Genomic DNA, 17624 nt, shown 5'->3' on the forward strand with positions numbered 1-17624 from the left:
CAGTCCACAGCCCTCCATTCACACCTTCTCATGTACATTCTGGTTGAGGACGGTTCATTATTTGCTAAGTGGAAATCATCTAAAGACTAGAATTTTGGAGTGTAGACCTAGAAGTGTTAAAGTAAGAGGCTATTCATTCATGAAAACTTAGCAAACACCATAAAGACCAGGGTAAAATTCTTCCACTTGAGAGTAAAAGTTGTTCTGTGTTTATTAAAGTAGATTAAACTTGAATAATGAACAAAAACAGATTCAGATCTGAGGTTGGTACATTACACCACATAACTTTTAATGAGTAATGATTATATTCACACCATGATGTACAGTACATTCAATAATTGAAGTAGAACAGTTCTAGAAAAAGAAAACCATACAGCTTTACCTCCTGTGTGAATGTGCTGGTGTTGTTAGAGAGAATAATGCACAAAAATACTTTCCACACTTTTAACAGTGATGTTACTTTCCTATGTGAGTTTGTTGATGTCGTTTAAGATTACTTTTATTAGCAAAAGACTTTTTACACTCTGAGCAGTGATACGGTTTCTCTCCTGTGTGAATACGCTGGTGTTTTTGAAGGGTACCATGTTCAGCAAAACTGTTTCCACACTCTGAGCAGTGATAGGGTTTCTCTCCTGTGTGAATACGCTGGTGTACTTTAAGGGCACTACTTTGAGTAAAACTCTTTCCACACTCAGTGCAGTTATACGGTTTCTCTCCTGTGTGAATACGCTGGTGTTTTAGAAGGGTACTAAGTTCAGCAAAACTGTTTCCACACTCTGAGCAGTGATACGGTTTCTCTCCTGTGTGAACACGCTGGTGATTTTGAAGGTGACCCTGTTGAGTAAAACTTTTTCCACACACTGAGCAGTGATATGGCTTCTCTTCTGTGTGAATGCGCTGGTGTTTTTGAAGCGTATTCTGATAAGAGAAACTGCTTCCACACTCTAAGCAGTGATATGGCTTTTCTTCTGTGTGAATGCGCTGGTGTTGTTTGAGATTACCCTGCGTAGTAAAACTCATCCCACACTCTGAGCAGTGATATGGCTTCTCTCCTGTGTGAATGCGCTGGTGTTGTTTGAGATTACCCTGCGTAGTAAAACTCATCCCACACTCTGAGCAGTGATATGGCTTCTCTCCTGTGTGAATACGCTGGTGTTGTTGGAGATGACTCTGCTTAATAAAATTCTTCCCACACTCTGAACAGTGATATGGCTTCTCTCCTGTGTGAATGCGCTGGTGTTGTTTGAGATTACCCTGCATAGTAAAACTCTTTTCACACTCTGAGCAGTGATATGGCTTCTCTCCTGTGTGAATACGCTGGTGTTGTTGGAGATGACTCTGCTTAATAAAATTCTTCCCACACTCTGAACAGTGATATGGCTTCTCTCCTGTGTGAATGCGCTGGTGTTGTTGGAGATTACTCTGTGTAGTAAAATTCTTCCCACACTCTGAGCAGTGATGAAAGTTCTTCATGTTTGTGCTTTGATAAGACTGTCGAAACTGTTTCCTTGGAAAGCAGCAGAAACAAAGAAACAAGTCAATTAATTAGAATTACTTTTACTACATTAATACCACAATAATATTAAACTCGTCACCTAGTAATAAAAACATTAAATTCACTTCACGTCTAAGTGAGAATCTGAATTCAAAGAACATCAGGATAAAATACTTATAAATACTGCAGATATTAATAATTAAATAACTATAAATAACTTGATATAAATAAAGATATAAGAGATCTTTCTCAACATCAGTCCTGCACCAAGCAAATCTAATCCAGTTCATGACAGGACTAATAATTAGCTCACAAGTGTAAATCTTTGGTGTGCTGGGAGTAAAAAAGGCTTCATAAATCACCACAATTATGAGCATAAAGCTATTTTAAACAGTCTGAATATATTAACCTGATAATATTAAATAACATAATAAAATAAAAAGAACAACAAATGCAACATAAATGTAAAAGAAACAAACAAGAAAACGCTTTACCTTCCTGTTAGAATCCTGGCAGCCACTTTAACAAAGCTGGTGTCTCCAGCAGGTCGTTTCTAATGAAGAACGTGCAGAAGATCCTTCTTACCAAGTGACTCAGCTACAAGTCTAGAGTTTAGTCCTTAAATAGAGCTGAGGACAAAGACCCAAGACCAGTTCAAAACTCTGCATTGGTCAATCATCAGCCAACCATTCACACCTTCTTGTGTGAAGTACTAGCTCATTATCTATGGAACGTGTGCAAATGAACTAGACGAAGCCACAAAGCATGATGGGTGAAGTCAAACTACACCTATTTATCTCAGCAGAGAAGTGATTTACATTTAATCCTCAACACAAACAAGGAATTGAAAGGCTATTCTGTAAAGTGAAATGACATGAACTTCGATAAAGCTTTTATGATAAGAATCTAAGTCATGTAAAATGCTGTATGTATATTTGTGTGAATTAGTTTCTACTGTATATGAGGAACAATAAGAAAACTAGAAGAGGAAACACCCACCTATAGATTTATCTGTAGATTTATTATGATTTTACTTTAATTTAAAGTCATCTAAAACATAATTTAAGCTCATTTCCATTTTATTTTAGATTGTTATTAAATAAAATAATCTTGATTACATGAATTGTTATTGTTATTAAAATGAATTATCTTGTTTCCACAGAACAATTCCACTTTATAATGATAGTACATCACCTGTAGTTTACACTCAGTTAATATCAAGACATTCTGATGTATCATTTCTAAATAAATTCTAGAAATGTAAGTGTACCAAAAAATAGGGTTTAGATGTGCATACACCAGGGTGCAGATAGCATCTGCCTAATTTAAAATAGTTCTTCATGTAACCTGAAATTATATTCATATATCATTAGTTAATAATGAAGATTAGAAAGGAGAAGAAAACAGGAGAGGAGAAAAACAGAAAAGAGTAGAAATGAAATTCAGAGCTTTTAGTATTTAAAGTGTTACTAATAAATGTTCTTTTATGAGATCTAAAACGATTATAAAATGACTAATAAAACTATATTATTAATATTAATAAAAGATTCACTAGTAGTACACTAATCATTCATTTGCCATTTCACCAATATCTGTGACACCCTGGATTCTGGGCTAGTTTCAGCTTCAGGGTTGATTTTAGATCAGACATTAGGCTGGATAATTTTGCTGAACCTGGCAACTCTCACGGTTTTCCTGCCAAATTGGGCTTGTTTAAAAATTCAGTCATGGTTGAAAATTGGGCTACTTTCAAAATGTGTCACGGCTGTTTAAAAGCTTTCATTACAAACCGTACAAAATGTTTTTAATGAGGATTTGCGCTCACATACCTATGAACAAGGTCTGCTAGTTTTAGCATGTGAACAAAGTCACACACAAATATACATACAGCATTTTACATGACTTAGATTCTTATCATAAAAGCTTTATCTAAGTTCATGTCATTTCACTTTACAGAATAGCCTTTCAATTCTTTGTTTGTGTTTAGGATTAAATGTAAATAACTTCTCTGCTGAGATAAATAGGTGTAGTTTGACTTCACCCATCATGCTTTGTGGCTCCATCTAGTTCATTTGCACACGTTCCATAGATAATGAGCTAGTACTTCACACAAGAAGGTGTGAATGGTTGGCTGATGATTGACCAATGCAGAGTTTTTAACTGGTCTTGGGTCTTTGTCCTCAGCTCTATTTTAGGACTAAACTCTAGACTTGTAGCTGAGTCACTTGGTAAGAAGGATCTTCTGCACGTTCTTCATCAGAAACGACCTGCTGGAGACACCAGCTTTGTTAAAGTGGCTGCCAGGATTCTAACAGGAAGGTAAAGGGTTTTCTTGTTTGTTTTTTTACATTTATGTTGCATTTGTTGTTCTTTTTATTTTATTATGTTATTTAATATTATTAGGTTTATATATTCAGACTGTTTAAAATAGCTTTATGCTCATAATTGTGGTGTTTTATGAAGCCTTTTTTACTCCCAGCACACCAAAGATTTACACTTGTGAGCTAATTATTAGTCCTGTCATGAACTGGATTAGATTTGCTTGGTGCAGGACTGATGTTGAGAAAGTCAGATCTCTTATATTTTTATTTATATCAAGTTATTTATAGTTATTTAATTATTAATCTCTGCAGTATTTATAAGTATTTTATCCTGATGTTCTTTAAATTCAGATTCTCACTTAGACGTGAAGTGAATTTAATGTTTTTATTACTAGGTGATGAGTTTAATATTATTGTGGTATTAATGTAGTAAAAGTAATTCTAATTAATTGACTTGTTTCTTCGTTTCTGTTGCTTTCCAAGGAAACAGTTGCTACAGTCTTATCAAAGCATAAACATGAAAAACTTTCATCACTGCTCAGAGTGTGGGAAGAGTTTTACTACGCAGAGTAATCTCAAACAACACCAGCACATTCATACAGGAGAGAAGCCATATCACTGCTCAGTGTGGGAAGAGTTTTATTAAGCAGAGTAATCTCCAACAACACCAGCACATTTACACAGGAGAGAAACCGTACCACTGCTCAGAGTGTGGGAAGAGTTTTACTCAAAGTAGTGACCTTAAGGTACACCAGCGTGTTCACACTGGAGAAAAGCCGTATCACCGCTCAGAGTGTGGAAAGAGTTTTGCTCAACAGAGTAACCTCCAAACCCACCAGCGTATTCACACAGGAGAGACACCGTATCACTGCTTAGAGTGTGGAAAGTGTTTTGCTGAACATAGTACCCTTCAAAAACACCAGCGTATTCACACAGGAGAGAAACCGTATTACTGCTCAGGGTGTGGAAAGATTTTTGCTCATGAAAATAATCTCAAATGGCATCAGCGTATTCACATAGAGAAACCACATCACTGTTAAGAGTGTGGGAAGTATTTTACAGAGGTGGAAAGTAACGAATTACATTTACTCGTGTTACTGTAATTGAGTAGTTTTTTGTGTACTTGTAGATTTTACAGCCTGTAATTTTACTTTTACTTAAGTATGTTTTGTATTAAGAGTTTTAATTCGCTACATTTTAAATAACATCCGTTACTAAGTAAAAAAAAAAAACACACACCTAAAAAAAAAAAATCGCGTCTGGGAAACTGCTGCAGAGAATTTTGAGATGGGGAGTCGGATCTTTTACTCGGTTCATTTTCAAGAGCCGTATATATAATGACTCCCAGCAGTGCAAATTGGTTCCTTCATTTCAGTTTAAAGGGCCGTTCAATAGAATCGAATCATTCTACGACACATCACTAGTGGTTATACAGTTTAAAATGTTTTATGGAACTAAAATGACACATTACACACCCCTAAATGTTTTAAATGTTGTATCAACATGTTTCTTCTATTATATTTGAATTAAAAACAACTATTGTGAGATTTATATCCACTTGTTATGTTTGCATTACACAGAAGAGACACGCCCTCCTGTTTAAAAATAACGAAGTAACGTTTACTCTGAGTACATTTTAAATGAGTTACTTTTTACTTGAGTAGATTTTTAGGCTGGTAACTTTACCCGTAAAAATTCATTTAAGTAATCGTATATGGAGCTAATTTAGTGCCAAAACTTCGCAAACAATATGATTTGTAATCAAACAAAACACAATGTACAAATAAAAAACACTATTTGTAAACAAACACAACATGATGTATAAATAAAAAACACGACTCTAACACACACAGTGTGATTTACAAATACAAAACGCCACTGTTGCAAATGCATATGTGACTTTCAAATAAATGCACAGCTGTTTTCTAATACACTGCATTTCACAAACAAATAGAACACATTTTACAAATACAAACGCTGTTCCGCTAATGCCGTTTGTGAATCACGTGACTTTTGGCACTGTTCTGGCGCCTTGTGTCATACCCCTTTTCCACCAACGCGGCACGGACCCCGTTCCGGTTCCTGAACTTGACTTTGAACCGATTCCGTGTTTTTCCACCAAAAAAAAGAGGTTCCAGACAGTGAACTAGCGGGCCAATCTGGCAATCTGGCAGAATACTTGGTTTTTTAGCCTGAACCGTGACGTCCGTCTGAGGGCGTGTCATGTTATACAGCATAGCGCGTTAGCAACAATGGCGTCCGCTGGAGTCTCGTATGGAGCTGCATTTTTATCTTTTAAACTTTACCTGATCACATTTTGAGCCAGTTTGCCGCTTATATTTTCAAAGCGCATTTAAAAAGATGAACTGTGTGATATGACGTGATAAAAGTGACCCGGACAGAATGAAAAACGCTTAATGTAAAAAATAAAGCGTGAAGCTTTTTCAACTCCCCGAGCTGCATAAACACCACACATGTAAATCCAGCTAAACACAGATACATGTGGTATTTTAGAGTAGATTTGATGTTTATTTCAAACAGATGGATGTTCATGTGGTGTAACTTTAGTGTTTAGCGTTGAGCTAATCGGCTATTTGAGCCGAGAGTCGCGGTGAAACCGAAGCGCAAAACGCTTCTCACGTTAACGAACTAAAAAAACAACAACTGAGACAAACACATCGCGTCTTCTTATCACCGATTGTTAGATCAATGCTTTTTACATAAAAACGAACATCGGTAACAACAGCACAAATGCTCGCACATAATCTACACACTCCGCCATGATATTACTACTCTTAACTTTCGTTCAGTAACGCCCACCGATGATGACGCTGCTTGGTTTTCAAGAACTGGTGGGAACGTGCGTCGGTTCTCTACAGAACACCAAGGTTCAGAGAAACCTGAACAGAACCAGCCTGCACACCAGAGGGGCTCCACGTCAAAACGTCAAGTTTTCACTCATTAAATCATGTATTTTGTGAACTTTGTGGAATAAATGTAGGATTTATACTTGTAGATTCTGGGTTTTAGGGAGTTCAGCTACTGTTAATATTTTTCCCCAATTGAACTAAACCTGAACTGATGTTTAATTGTTCATTAAGACTTCACTAGGAGTTATTACCATCAAGCAAATGTAAAGCATATTTCTATATGAAGAGAATCTGTTTCCAGATAATATACACTGAGGTTTAATTGTTTGATCATCAGGCATGGCTGTGCAATAAAAGGCTCTCGTCCCTGGGTGGGCTCGAACCACCAACCTTTCGGTTAACAGCCGAACGCACTAACCGATTGTGCCACAGAGACACGCGCAGAGCCAACAGCACAGCTGTTTCATTGGACGGTACACACAAAAAATCTAATCTCTCTCTATACAGGCTCACTGTGGAGGCAAATTGGTGGTTAAGTGGGCTGGTCTAAACTGCTGTAGGCTAAATGAGCAGAGATAAACTGATGAAGGCTGAATGAATGTACCACAATACAGTATAGTTTAGATAGTTCACACATATAAGAACCTACAAAACCTCTTAGATGTGTATTAAGAAAGTCTGAACATAAGAAATGACTAGACAGTGATGTCTGAAGTAGGACTGAGATCTCAGATCATTAAATAACATGAAACTGCTGCATTTCTGGTGCAATAACAACCAAATTCAGTTTAGGAGCCGCTCATTTCTGCAGATCTTCACTGAAAGTGTGCAGAATCTCTAATGGTTTTTGTGCTGCCATGCAGCTGGTTGAATGGGGGTTAGTGTAGAATTATGTACAAAGATTTAAAGAGAGAATATATGAACTGGCCGGTTAGCTCAGTTGGTTAGAGTGTGGTGCTAATAACGCCAAGGTCGCGGGTTCGATCCCCGTACTGGCCACACCCACTTTAATTATCTGTTCTGCTCAACAACAGTAAAGCTCTCCATCGTTTCTGTGTGGCAGCTCCATAACTGAAGGGCTGTCAGTGTAGAATCGGGTATGTGGGTATATGCCCTACCCTTGGAAGTCGGCTGGTTAGCGCAGTTGGTTAGAGCGTGGTGTAAATAACGCCAAGGTCGTGGGTTCGATCCCTGTATGGGCCACACCCCCTCTTGGACTTAAACTAACAAACAAGTGATCCTTCTCTAACTAGCAGGTCCTATTGACCTGGGCTTCAAATGTTGTCATTCTGGTAGGACAATAAAAGTGATATACTACTTTTTATTCAATGTATTTAACTACATAGTGTTGTGCAACATTCCATGTGTACTTAATACTTTTGTATTTTAATACTTGCAAATTTAAATACTTGCATACTTTAATACTTGCTTACTATAATACTTTGCATTAATATATATTGAGCTGCTGTAATAAATTATCTATCTATAGATTTATTTAATTTTATCTGTAATGCTAGTGAGGGGCCAAACTATCTTTAGGAAGGTAAATATATCTAGCTTTGGGGTTGTTGAGGCTAAATATTCATGATTGTTGTAATGTTGCTACACAGTCACATTAGAAATCCCTTTTAAAACTAATGTTTGATATTGCAGGGTCTGATGAAGACACAAAAAATCTTATCCGGTGGAGAGTGGCCAACCAGGCCCTCTTCACTGGAAAACAGAATGCAGCGGTTCGAGGGTTTGAGTAAGTAACTGTTTGTTTGACGTAACAAAATTTGTGTTACATCTTATGCATAATATTAATTACAAAGGGTGGTATAAAGACAAGTTTTAGTATTCAAGTTTTGCAAACTTTTTCAAAGCATTAAAAACTTTTAATGACTAAACTTTTTTTGAAGTAGTGTATGCTATATACATTAATAACTGTTATGTGCATTATATTGTAGAGTCTTTGTGTTGGAGAACCAAATGCAGGGGAAGGTGACTCCCACTTATGTGAAGAAGAAGTGGGAGAACCTCAAACAAAAATACAAAGTAAGCTTCGTTTGTTGGTAAGATCTTCAGTAAAAATATCAGAAAATATTTGTAATACAAGTTAAGGTCCTTGTACTGTGCTTATGAATCTTGTAGGAACTTAAGTGTCCACCTACTGGGGTAAGTACAGAGGGTGGTGAAGCAACAGCAGCATCCTGGAAATGGTATGCGGATATGGATGAGGCAATAGGTGGGAGCAGAGCCGTAGATAGAGAGAGTTGCGACACTCCTTGATCTCGCCGCTACGCGGTCACGTGGTTCATGTAACCCTCCAATAGTTCCAAACAAACCCGGCGCTGTCATGTTCTCATATGGGACAGGCAGCAGTAAATGAAATATTAAACGCTAAATAATACACATTTGTACAATTTATGGGTATTTTCAACTGCGTTTACATTTACTGCATCTGCTTTAATGTCAATTTGGTATATGAAGTGGAAGATTGATGTTTATAATGACTTGTTAATAGGTCGTTCTTGTGAACACACAGTACATTATATTAGCATACATTACATAATGCGATATCATTAAGTAGTAGAGACAATATACAGAGATAAAAGTTTTTTTTTTTACATAAACTAATCTCCCTTCACTTTCCTGAGGATTCATAATAATAATCATTTTGGCTAAACACTCATGTCACTCAGTCATGTGCTGGATTCATAAGGTTTACCTGCACTGAATGAACAGATTGATAAACACACCACCGTACCTTTAAGGTACAGGAAATAGCATTAATTCATCTCTTATTTCATGAGTGATTAATAATTGATTCCTACATGTAATACATTAATGAATTCATTATGAATATACACTAGTTCATTTTGTCTAATGTAAGTGGTGGACAAGGTACACAAACCATGTAGGTGAGTTAAAGTACAGATATCCAAGGTCACATATTACTCCAGTAAAAGTAGTAGTAAAAGTAAAAATACTCTTTACCTCCACTAAAGTACTAAACTAAATTTACCTTCAAATGTACTTAAGTATGAAAGTAAAAGTATAATGATTTATTGTGGTTCTAATGTTTTATGATCATTTCTGTAACAAGACTCTTGATTAATCAACTCATTTTAGGTGAAAAGACTCGTGTGTCATTAATTAAGCTTAACTGACTAAGCTAAATTCAGTTATACCTATTAATTAAGATAAACATGTAACATTTAGTGCTGAGCAAATGCTAAACAATAACAATATTAAGTATATTAATGACATTAAATTCATAATTTTTTTAAAACAAAGCAACAAACAGCTAAAAATGCTTGATAAGTAGTGGAAATGAATGGGGCTCTATGGGTTGTTTGGAACTATACAGAGCTCCACAACCCGGAAGCTGCGCAGAAAAAATGTCCCGCCCCCTTTCCAACGGTTCCCTATGGGAATGTCGCCACTCTGTTCTCTCTACCACTCTGGGTGGGAGATAATCAATTAGCCCAGCGACCCTTATTTCCTCATCTGGCCAGGATGCTGCTGAAGCTTCACCATCCTCGAGAAGCATGGAAACCCCAGCCAAAAAGAGACGAGTGGAGAAAGATGTAGTTGAGTATCTGAGGGAGATGGAAGAAAGGGAAAATAAGAGGGAGATAGAAGCAGCAGAGAACGAGGAGAGAAGATGGAGAGAGGATGAGGAGAGGGAGGAAAGAAGAGAAAGGAAAAGAATAGAATGAGAGGAAAAGAGAGAGCAAGAGACGCGAGAGAGAGAGAGAGAGAGAGAGAGAGAGAGAGAGAGAGAGAGAGAGAGAGAGAGAGGTTTACACAACTTTATTTAAACATTCAGGACATCATATCCATAATAATTTTACATTACCTAAGCAAAGTAGAAGAAAATAAATAAATAAATAAAAATAAAACAAATAGATAGATAAATAAATAAACATTAGTACTTAAAAATTTTGCTTATGGTTCAAAATCTTAATATTAATTGTCCTTCATCATCAACATCACATAAAATCTTTCCTATACACCACATCGTACGGAATTCTGCAAGATTGTTAACCAGTTTAAAATATGTATATAGCCGGGTGGCTAACATTCCTCTTAAAATCCCCTCAGCACTAACAGCTCCAGCTCCCCTTATTCTGTTTTACGGCTTTTCCACACCGCTAACTTAGCGAGGCCTAAGACACAGTTAAGGAGACAGATTTTCTTTCGGTATTTGAAACTGTATTTGACACTACTAATAAATGCTTGATGTGAGAAGCGCTCATCAAATTCTCCAAACCACCTGGATAGTATTTGAAACAGACGACTTAGTCTGGGACAGAGAATAAAAAGATGTTCAACTGTTTCAACAGCTCCACAAAAGGGACAGTTTGACCTCACCTCTGAATTGAAATGGGCTACATGTTTGTTAGTGGCTATGGCCTTGTGGATCAGTCTCCACTGGAGATCTCCAACCCGCTTCTCAATAGGGGGCTTATAAAGAGAATGCCAGTGTCTCTTCATCAAAAGGCCATGCCCAAACACTCCTGACCACTTCCATGCCTGCACCTGTTGTAGGACACTCTGATGGTGCACTTTCACACATGTGATATACATTGCTTTTTTCCTCAAGTCCTTCAGATCTCCTAACAGGGGTGTATCAAAGGACAAGATACTGTTCACATCTTCATTCTCTCCCACTCTCAGTGCTGAAACACTGATATGAGGAAAGCACATGTTCCTTGTATGGATCTGCAGGTGCTGTTGTTCTATCACCTCTCTGCAGATTCCTGGGACTATCGCTATCACTTCATCCAGTATCTGTTTTAACAGACGCATGGAACGTATCCCTGTTGCGATTTGAAGCGATTCTGGCGATTTCCAACCATCCTGTTCCCTAAGATGCCCCAATAATGTGCATCCTGCCCTCACAAAAGCCTCTTTCAAACACCTTGAAGCCAGCAGTCTAAGAGGGAGAAATGGGTTATGAAACAATGGTTCTGTCATAATCCATTCTCCTGGTTCTATTGTTTTTCTATTGATTGAGAGGGTTGTTCGCCAGACTTTCAGCACAGACTGATAAAACGGTGACAAGTTTGTAATTTCTAAGTCTGTCAAATTTAAAAGGAATAACTGGTGATCATAGTTCATGTTTGTTGCTTTTCTGAGTAGAGCGCGAGCAATTCCTGCCCATCCTAAATGTTCTGTGAATAGCAACTTCTGAATGGTCTGTAAACGAAAGGAATCAACACGACTTCTCAGATCGATCAGCCCCTGTCCTCCTTCCTGTTTAGGAAGGTATAATACTGGGGCACGCACCCAGTGTTGCCCAAACCAAAAGAAATCTACCAGTTTGCCCTGGATTCTGTGTATTAACTGCTCTGGAGGTTCTAAAACAATAAACTTGTGCCACAGCATGGAGGCAGCCAGATTGTTTGTAACTAAAACTCTCCCTCTATAGGAAAGTTCTGGCATTAACCATTTCCAGCCAGCCAGCTTTGTTGAAACCTTATCCATCACACGCCTTCCCAGTTTTTCAATTGATAATCAGTGGTTCCAAGAAACACCCCCAATACTTTTAGACCATCCCTCGCCCACTGTATATTCCCAGGGAGTTGTAAATGCTCTATTTGATCCCATTGTCCTAAAAGAAGTCCTTCACTTTTACTCCAGTTAACCCTTGCTGATGAAGCCTTTTCAAAAATAGATAGACATTTACATAGATCTAAAATATCTTCTTTTTCTCTAAAAAACACACTGACATCATCCGCATATGCTGATACTGAAAGGTTTACAGAGTGCTCAGCGAAAGAAAAACCTCTGATGTTTTTCCTTATTCTGTTCAGGAGTGGCTCAATAACAAGGGTGTAAAGCTGTCCTGATAGCGGACAGCCTTGTCTTATTCCTCTCCTGACTGGCAAAGGGTAGCTGAGCCCACTCCCCACCTTCAGCATTACAGCAGCATTATTATAAAGGAGTTTGATCATGGATATAAAATTATTACCAAACCTAAAAGCTTTTAAAACGTTAAAAAGGTACCAACTCTATCAAATGCTTTTTCTTGGTCGATAGATAAAATCCCAACATTTAGATTGTCTCTTATTGATATGTCAATGATATCACGAATTAAAAAAAGATTATCAAAAATAGTTCGACTTGGCACACAATAAGTCTGTTCTATACCAATTAGCTTACATAAAACGTTCTTTAGTCTATTTGCCAAACATTTTGAAAAAATTTTGTAGTCCACACACGAGTGAAACCGGCCTCCAGTTTTTCAGTAACCCCAAGTCTCCTTTCTTTGGTAAAAGTGAAAGCACAGCCCTCTGACTGCTGGACGGTAGCAAACCAGTTTTAATGCATTCTAAAAGTACTTCATGCAAGTCTGTCCCAAGTTCCTTCCAAAAATGTTTATAGAACTCCGCTGGCAGTCCATCCACGCCAGGCGACTTGCCCGTTGACAGTTGCTGGACTGCTTCAGTAAGCTCCTCAAATACCAGGTCCATATCCAGTTCACTGCTGTCCTCTAGCCGCAATGCAGGGAGCTCCTGGAACAGCATCTGCATACAGCCATGATCGCAGCTGTCAGTCCCATAGAGTTCTGTGTAGAACGCTGTAGCCATCCGTCTCATCTCCACTGGGTCGGAGATGATGGAGCCATCTTCTCGCCGAAGATATATCATCTGCTTTTGTTTTACAGCTTTTCGTTCAAGATTAAAAAAATAGGAAGTGGGGGCATCTACATCTTTAATTGATGCTATTCTTGTTCTTATCAATGCCCCCTTAGCTCTTTCATTTAAAAGACTACTTATTCTAGTTTCTTTTCTTTTAAAATGTTGATAGTATTCAGGGGGTTTAAGGTGTTATCTTATAAGGGTGTTATACCCCAATTTGTGTTTTCCCAACCTCCCACCATTGTGCTAAACTTTCAAAGTCCCTCTTCTTGACCCTCCATGTGTCCCAGAAACTACAGAAAGAAACACAGAATAATTTGTCCTGAAGTAATTTCATATTAAAATGCCAATAATAGTTAAAACGTTGCAGTTTTTTAAGACATAAATCAACAGAAATCATGTGATGATCAGAAAGGCCATTTGGACCAATAAAAACATTGAATACTCTATTATTAAGAAGTTTGCTAATATAAAATCGATCTAATCTAGCACCAATTATCTGTGAGTTTAAGAACTTCACCCATGTGTACTGCTGGACTGATTCATTCCTCACTCTCCATATATCAATTAACTTAGAATCTTTTGTGATGTTTAACAGTTCTAAGCTAGACTGTATATGGGGTTCTTCTCCATTTCTGTCCAGTGTGAAGTCTACAGTACAGTTCCAATCTCCTCCTATTATTACAGATCATCTTCTGTTGAGTGGGCTATATATTCTGCAATGTCAGAAGTTATTGACATTGTGTCATCATCCTTACCAGTTTCCAGACTTTCATCGTTTATCTCGGGTTCTGAAATTTCAACGTCTTCACTTATAGAACCTTTTTCTGTACAATCTATATTTAGGGTTTGTGACTTGTTAACAGTAGCTTTCACACTGCTTTCAATTACGACCCTTTCCTCACTGATCTCTTCCACCTTTCCCTCATCAACTTGCACAACACTTCTTTCTTTAACTTTTACCTCACTGCTGTCTTTCTCAACTGGCCTCTTCTTAGCCACCTGTACGCCAGCCTCAGCATCCTTAATTTTATCATTTGCTGTTTCAATTGTGTTTATTACACTTCCAGTATTAATCGTTACATCACCAGACTCTGCTTGCTGCACTATTGAGTGCACCTGACTCTTCTCACCAGCATCACTACTGTGAGCAGCAGGTTCAGCTTCGGTCTCGGTCTGCTTCTCAGACCTTACCGGACAAACCTCCTTAATGTGCCCCACTTAGCCACACTCAAAACAACGCATATCCCCGGTGTTAGCATACAACATGTAGGATTTACCGTCATGTGTGCACCGAAAAGAGACGTTCAGCGTCGGCTCATTTAAAAGCATGTAAACTTGTTGGCGAAATGAGAGTACATGTTTTAACGCCTGGTTCTTACAGCCAAGAGGAATCATTTTAATCGGACCCGCAAACTTACCGAACCGAGAGAGTTCACGCTGTATATCCGCATTTGGGATGAAGGGTGGACAGTTTGCTATGGTTACCCGTGTAGCTATTGAAAATAGTGGGGAAACAGAAACAAACATTTCGCCTTTCTTTAAATCGGATTCCACCAGTTTGTTTCTGCAGAAACACGACCACGGCTTTGTTCATTCGGGAGGCCGAGACTATGTGCTCGTATCCAACCCGCTCACCTACATCTTCCAACACCTGCTCCACCGATACTCCCACCTCTGGTACACACCGAATCCCATGCCGGAGCGATATGCCGGGCAGCCGTCATCGCGCTACCCGAATGGGTTGTTTCACAAAACCACTCGGTGTGTGTACAGAATTATTAACTAAATGTTTAATATGTTTGTGAAACTTGAAACACCCGTGTAAAGTATTTGAAAAATAAAAAAATTGAAAAACGCTCCACAACTTCTCCACTGTGACCCTACACTCACCCAACTCCCAGCATACACCACGAGAGAGAGAGAGAGAGAGAGAGAGAGAGAGAGGAGAGTCCAGGAAGCAAGCATGAGGGAGGAAAGGAGAGATAGGAAGGCAAGAGAGAGAGAGGAAAGGTTTATTAAAATCCTATAGATTCTAATGAAAAAATAAATAGTTGAAAATCAAAGTGCCTCCGAGCGCTTCCCACTTAAAGCGGCCACTTCCCGGCCATGTTAAATAAAATCCTTTTTCGTTAAATCCTCTGCATCCTTGGGTCCTTCGTCCCCACCTCATAACATAATCATGCTCATAAAGAGCTGGTATGCTGTGCTGTGGTGCTGAGACAGCTGCAGCCAGATGCTTTCTTGCATCTTCACCTAAGGTAATGTTATTAATTACAGACTCTGGTTGGTCAACATGTACCTCTGTTAATTCTGGCTCAATGATGTCTCCATGAGTGATACAGAGCTTGTGGAGCACCGCACAGCATGCAACAACCTCCGGGGCGAAGACAGGGCTCACCTCAAGGGCTTTAAAGAAAATGGAACGCCATTTTGTCTTCATCATTCCAAAAGCTCTTTGGTCAGTTTGCTGTTAAAACGAGCCTGTACAGGGTTCTGCACAGGCTCTCGATAAGGGGTCAGGAGCCGGATGGGTGTATTAATGCAGGGATAACCCCCATCCCCAAGAATGTATCGTCCTGCAGGTGGGTATAAGCCCTCTTTATACACAGGGCTGTTCTTTAGTACCCTTGCATCATGAACCGACCCAGGGTAACCAACAAAAATATCTCACAGTACAAAAAGTAGCACTGTGCGTTGGCAGATGGGGGTTTTATTTGAATGTGGCACCCATCAGTAGCACCAACTGCCACTCTAAAACATTCGGATCCGGCCAAGTGGGCAAACCCAGCTCCTACACATTCTAGTTCATCACCAGTTGGTAGGGTGATGATCCTCCTGACGAGCCCTCTGACAGCCCTACTCATTTTGTGCACAATGTCGTGCACAGACGATTTTTAAAAAATGATTCTACTGTAATTATTAATATGTGTCAGATCTATCATTTTGTCATTTATTTTCATTGTATTAATTAATCATGGTAATGTACAGTAGTATACTGTTGCTAAAGAGGTTAGCAGTACTTACATTATTTCTGAGGTAAAAAATCAATAACTTTCTTAGTTCTCTTCTGTGATTTACAATGCTCTGCCGTCTCAGTGTGGAGTCGGGATACATGACTATAGATTAATCAGTAAGTGGTGCAAATAAAGACGATAAATACCCAAAATTTTGGCGAGTGGAGCTTGAAATGAGCATGCGGTCTGTAACTATGGTCACTTGAAGTTGGTAAGATGGCGGACGTAGTAGGTACGGGTGTTGTGTGCATACTGCACACTTCTGTACTGAAAGTCTATCTAGTACGTACTCAGTGAGTGTGTGATTTCGGACGCAGCCTAACTCTGTGTCTGCTGCTTATTCTGAATTGTGTTTGTTTGTAAACTATGAATTAGTTCTTAATCTGGTCTGATGTTAGTGAATTAAACCTACATCTCTCTGATGGTCTGATCCAAGCCTGGAGTGGCCAACTGGGAGATTCGGGAGGATTCCCGATGGGCCGGCTCATGTCAATCTCGAGTTTGGGCCGGTTGGGAAAAATAATTTTGACATTTATCTGTCACTTATCTAATCTTCTTCTTGCATTCATTCTCCATTCATCTGACAGTGCAGCCCCTACATCACAGTAGATTAGATGGGTTCTACCATCTGAGGGAATCCCCCCCTCCCAAATGTTTAAGTTGTTTTGGCCCATGAGGCGTCTTTTCTGGAGCGCCGGTAAAAGTAAATATTTAGCAATAGCAACAGAATAGCGCAAACCATCAGTCGGTGGTGGGCAGGAAGAGGCCAAGTGGAGCCAAAAAGACCAGGTTAAAAAAAAGAAAAGCAATGGAAGAAGATGCTGCGAAATGTGCCAAATTAACAGACATGTTTTCCAGAGGACAGACCCCATGCAGCCGGTATTGCGCAACATAGCCAAGTCAACTTAGCGCAGTTTATTTTGTAGAACCCAGTACACACCATTAATCACAAATATCCAGTTTCAAGCTGAAAATAATAAACATAATTTGATGTGTAATATATTAAACAGCCTAACTCATTATTGGAATGTTTTTGTTCCGACGCTACTGTACTGCTGATCCAGAGGAGGCCATGACTACTGAAGGGACAGGTAGAGGACAGTCTAACAGATTTATTTAAACTAAGATAGTTATTTGTAATGTAAAATATAACGTAGAGAATATACATGATATATGTTAAATTGTTCAGACATTCAGAAAGATGTCAGCACGATAGCCTAATTTATTTTAACAAATGAAGACAAATAGCCTAAATCACTATCAATTTTACACCATCATAATATAGGCTA

At 38.6% G+C, this 17624-nt stretch overlaps 1 protein-coding gene and 2 non-coding genes across 3 annotated transcripts in view; 1 reads left to right on the plus strand and 2 right to left on the minus strand.

The window, feature by feature from the left end:
* Nucleotides 1-456: 456 nt before the first annotated feature.
* LOC134326278 (zinc finger protein 420-like) overlaps nt 457-17624 on the minus strand; it is a gene marked incomplete at its 5' end in the record, with an annotated part of 45890 nt that continues 28722 nt past the window's right edge. Inside the window, one exon of the mRNA XM_063008445.1 lies at nt 457-1401. Within this exon, the coding sequence (XP_062864515.1) occupies nt 457-1401 (945 nt within the window). The remainder of the gene's footprint in view (nt 1402-17624) is intronic.
* Nucleotides 7049-7122, minus strand: trnan-guu (transfer RNA asparagine (anticodon GUU)). Its single transcript has one exon. It is a non-coding gene; the product is annotated as a tRNA-Asn (tRNA).
* On the plus strand, nt 7612-7685 carry trnai-aau (transfer RNA isoleucine (anticodon AAU)). Its single transcript has one exon. It is a non-coding gene; the product is annotated as a tRNA-Ile (tRNA).

Source organism: Trichomycterus rosablanca, chromosome 14, assembly GCF_030014385.1.
Source record: "Trichomycterus rosablanca isolate fTriRos1 chromosome 14, fTriRos1.hap1, whole genome shotgun sequence".
NCBI lineage: Eukaryota > Metazoa > Chordata > Actinopteri > Siluriformes > Trichomycteridae > Trichomycterus > Trichomycterus rosablanca.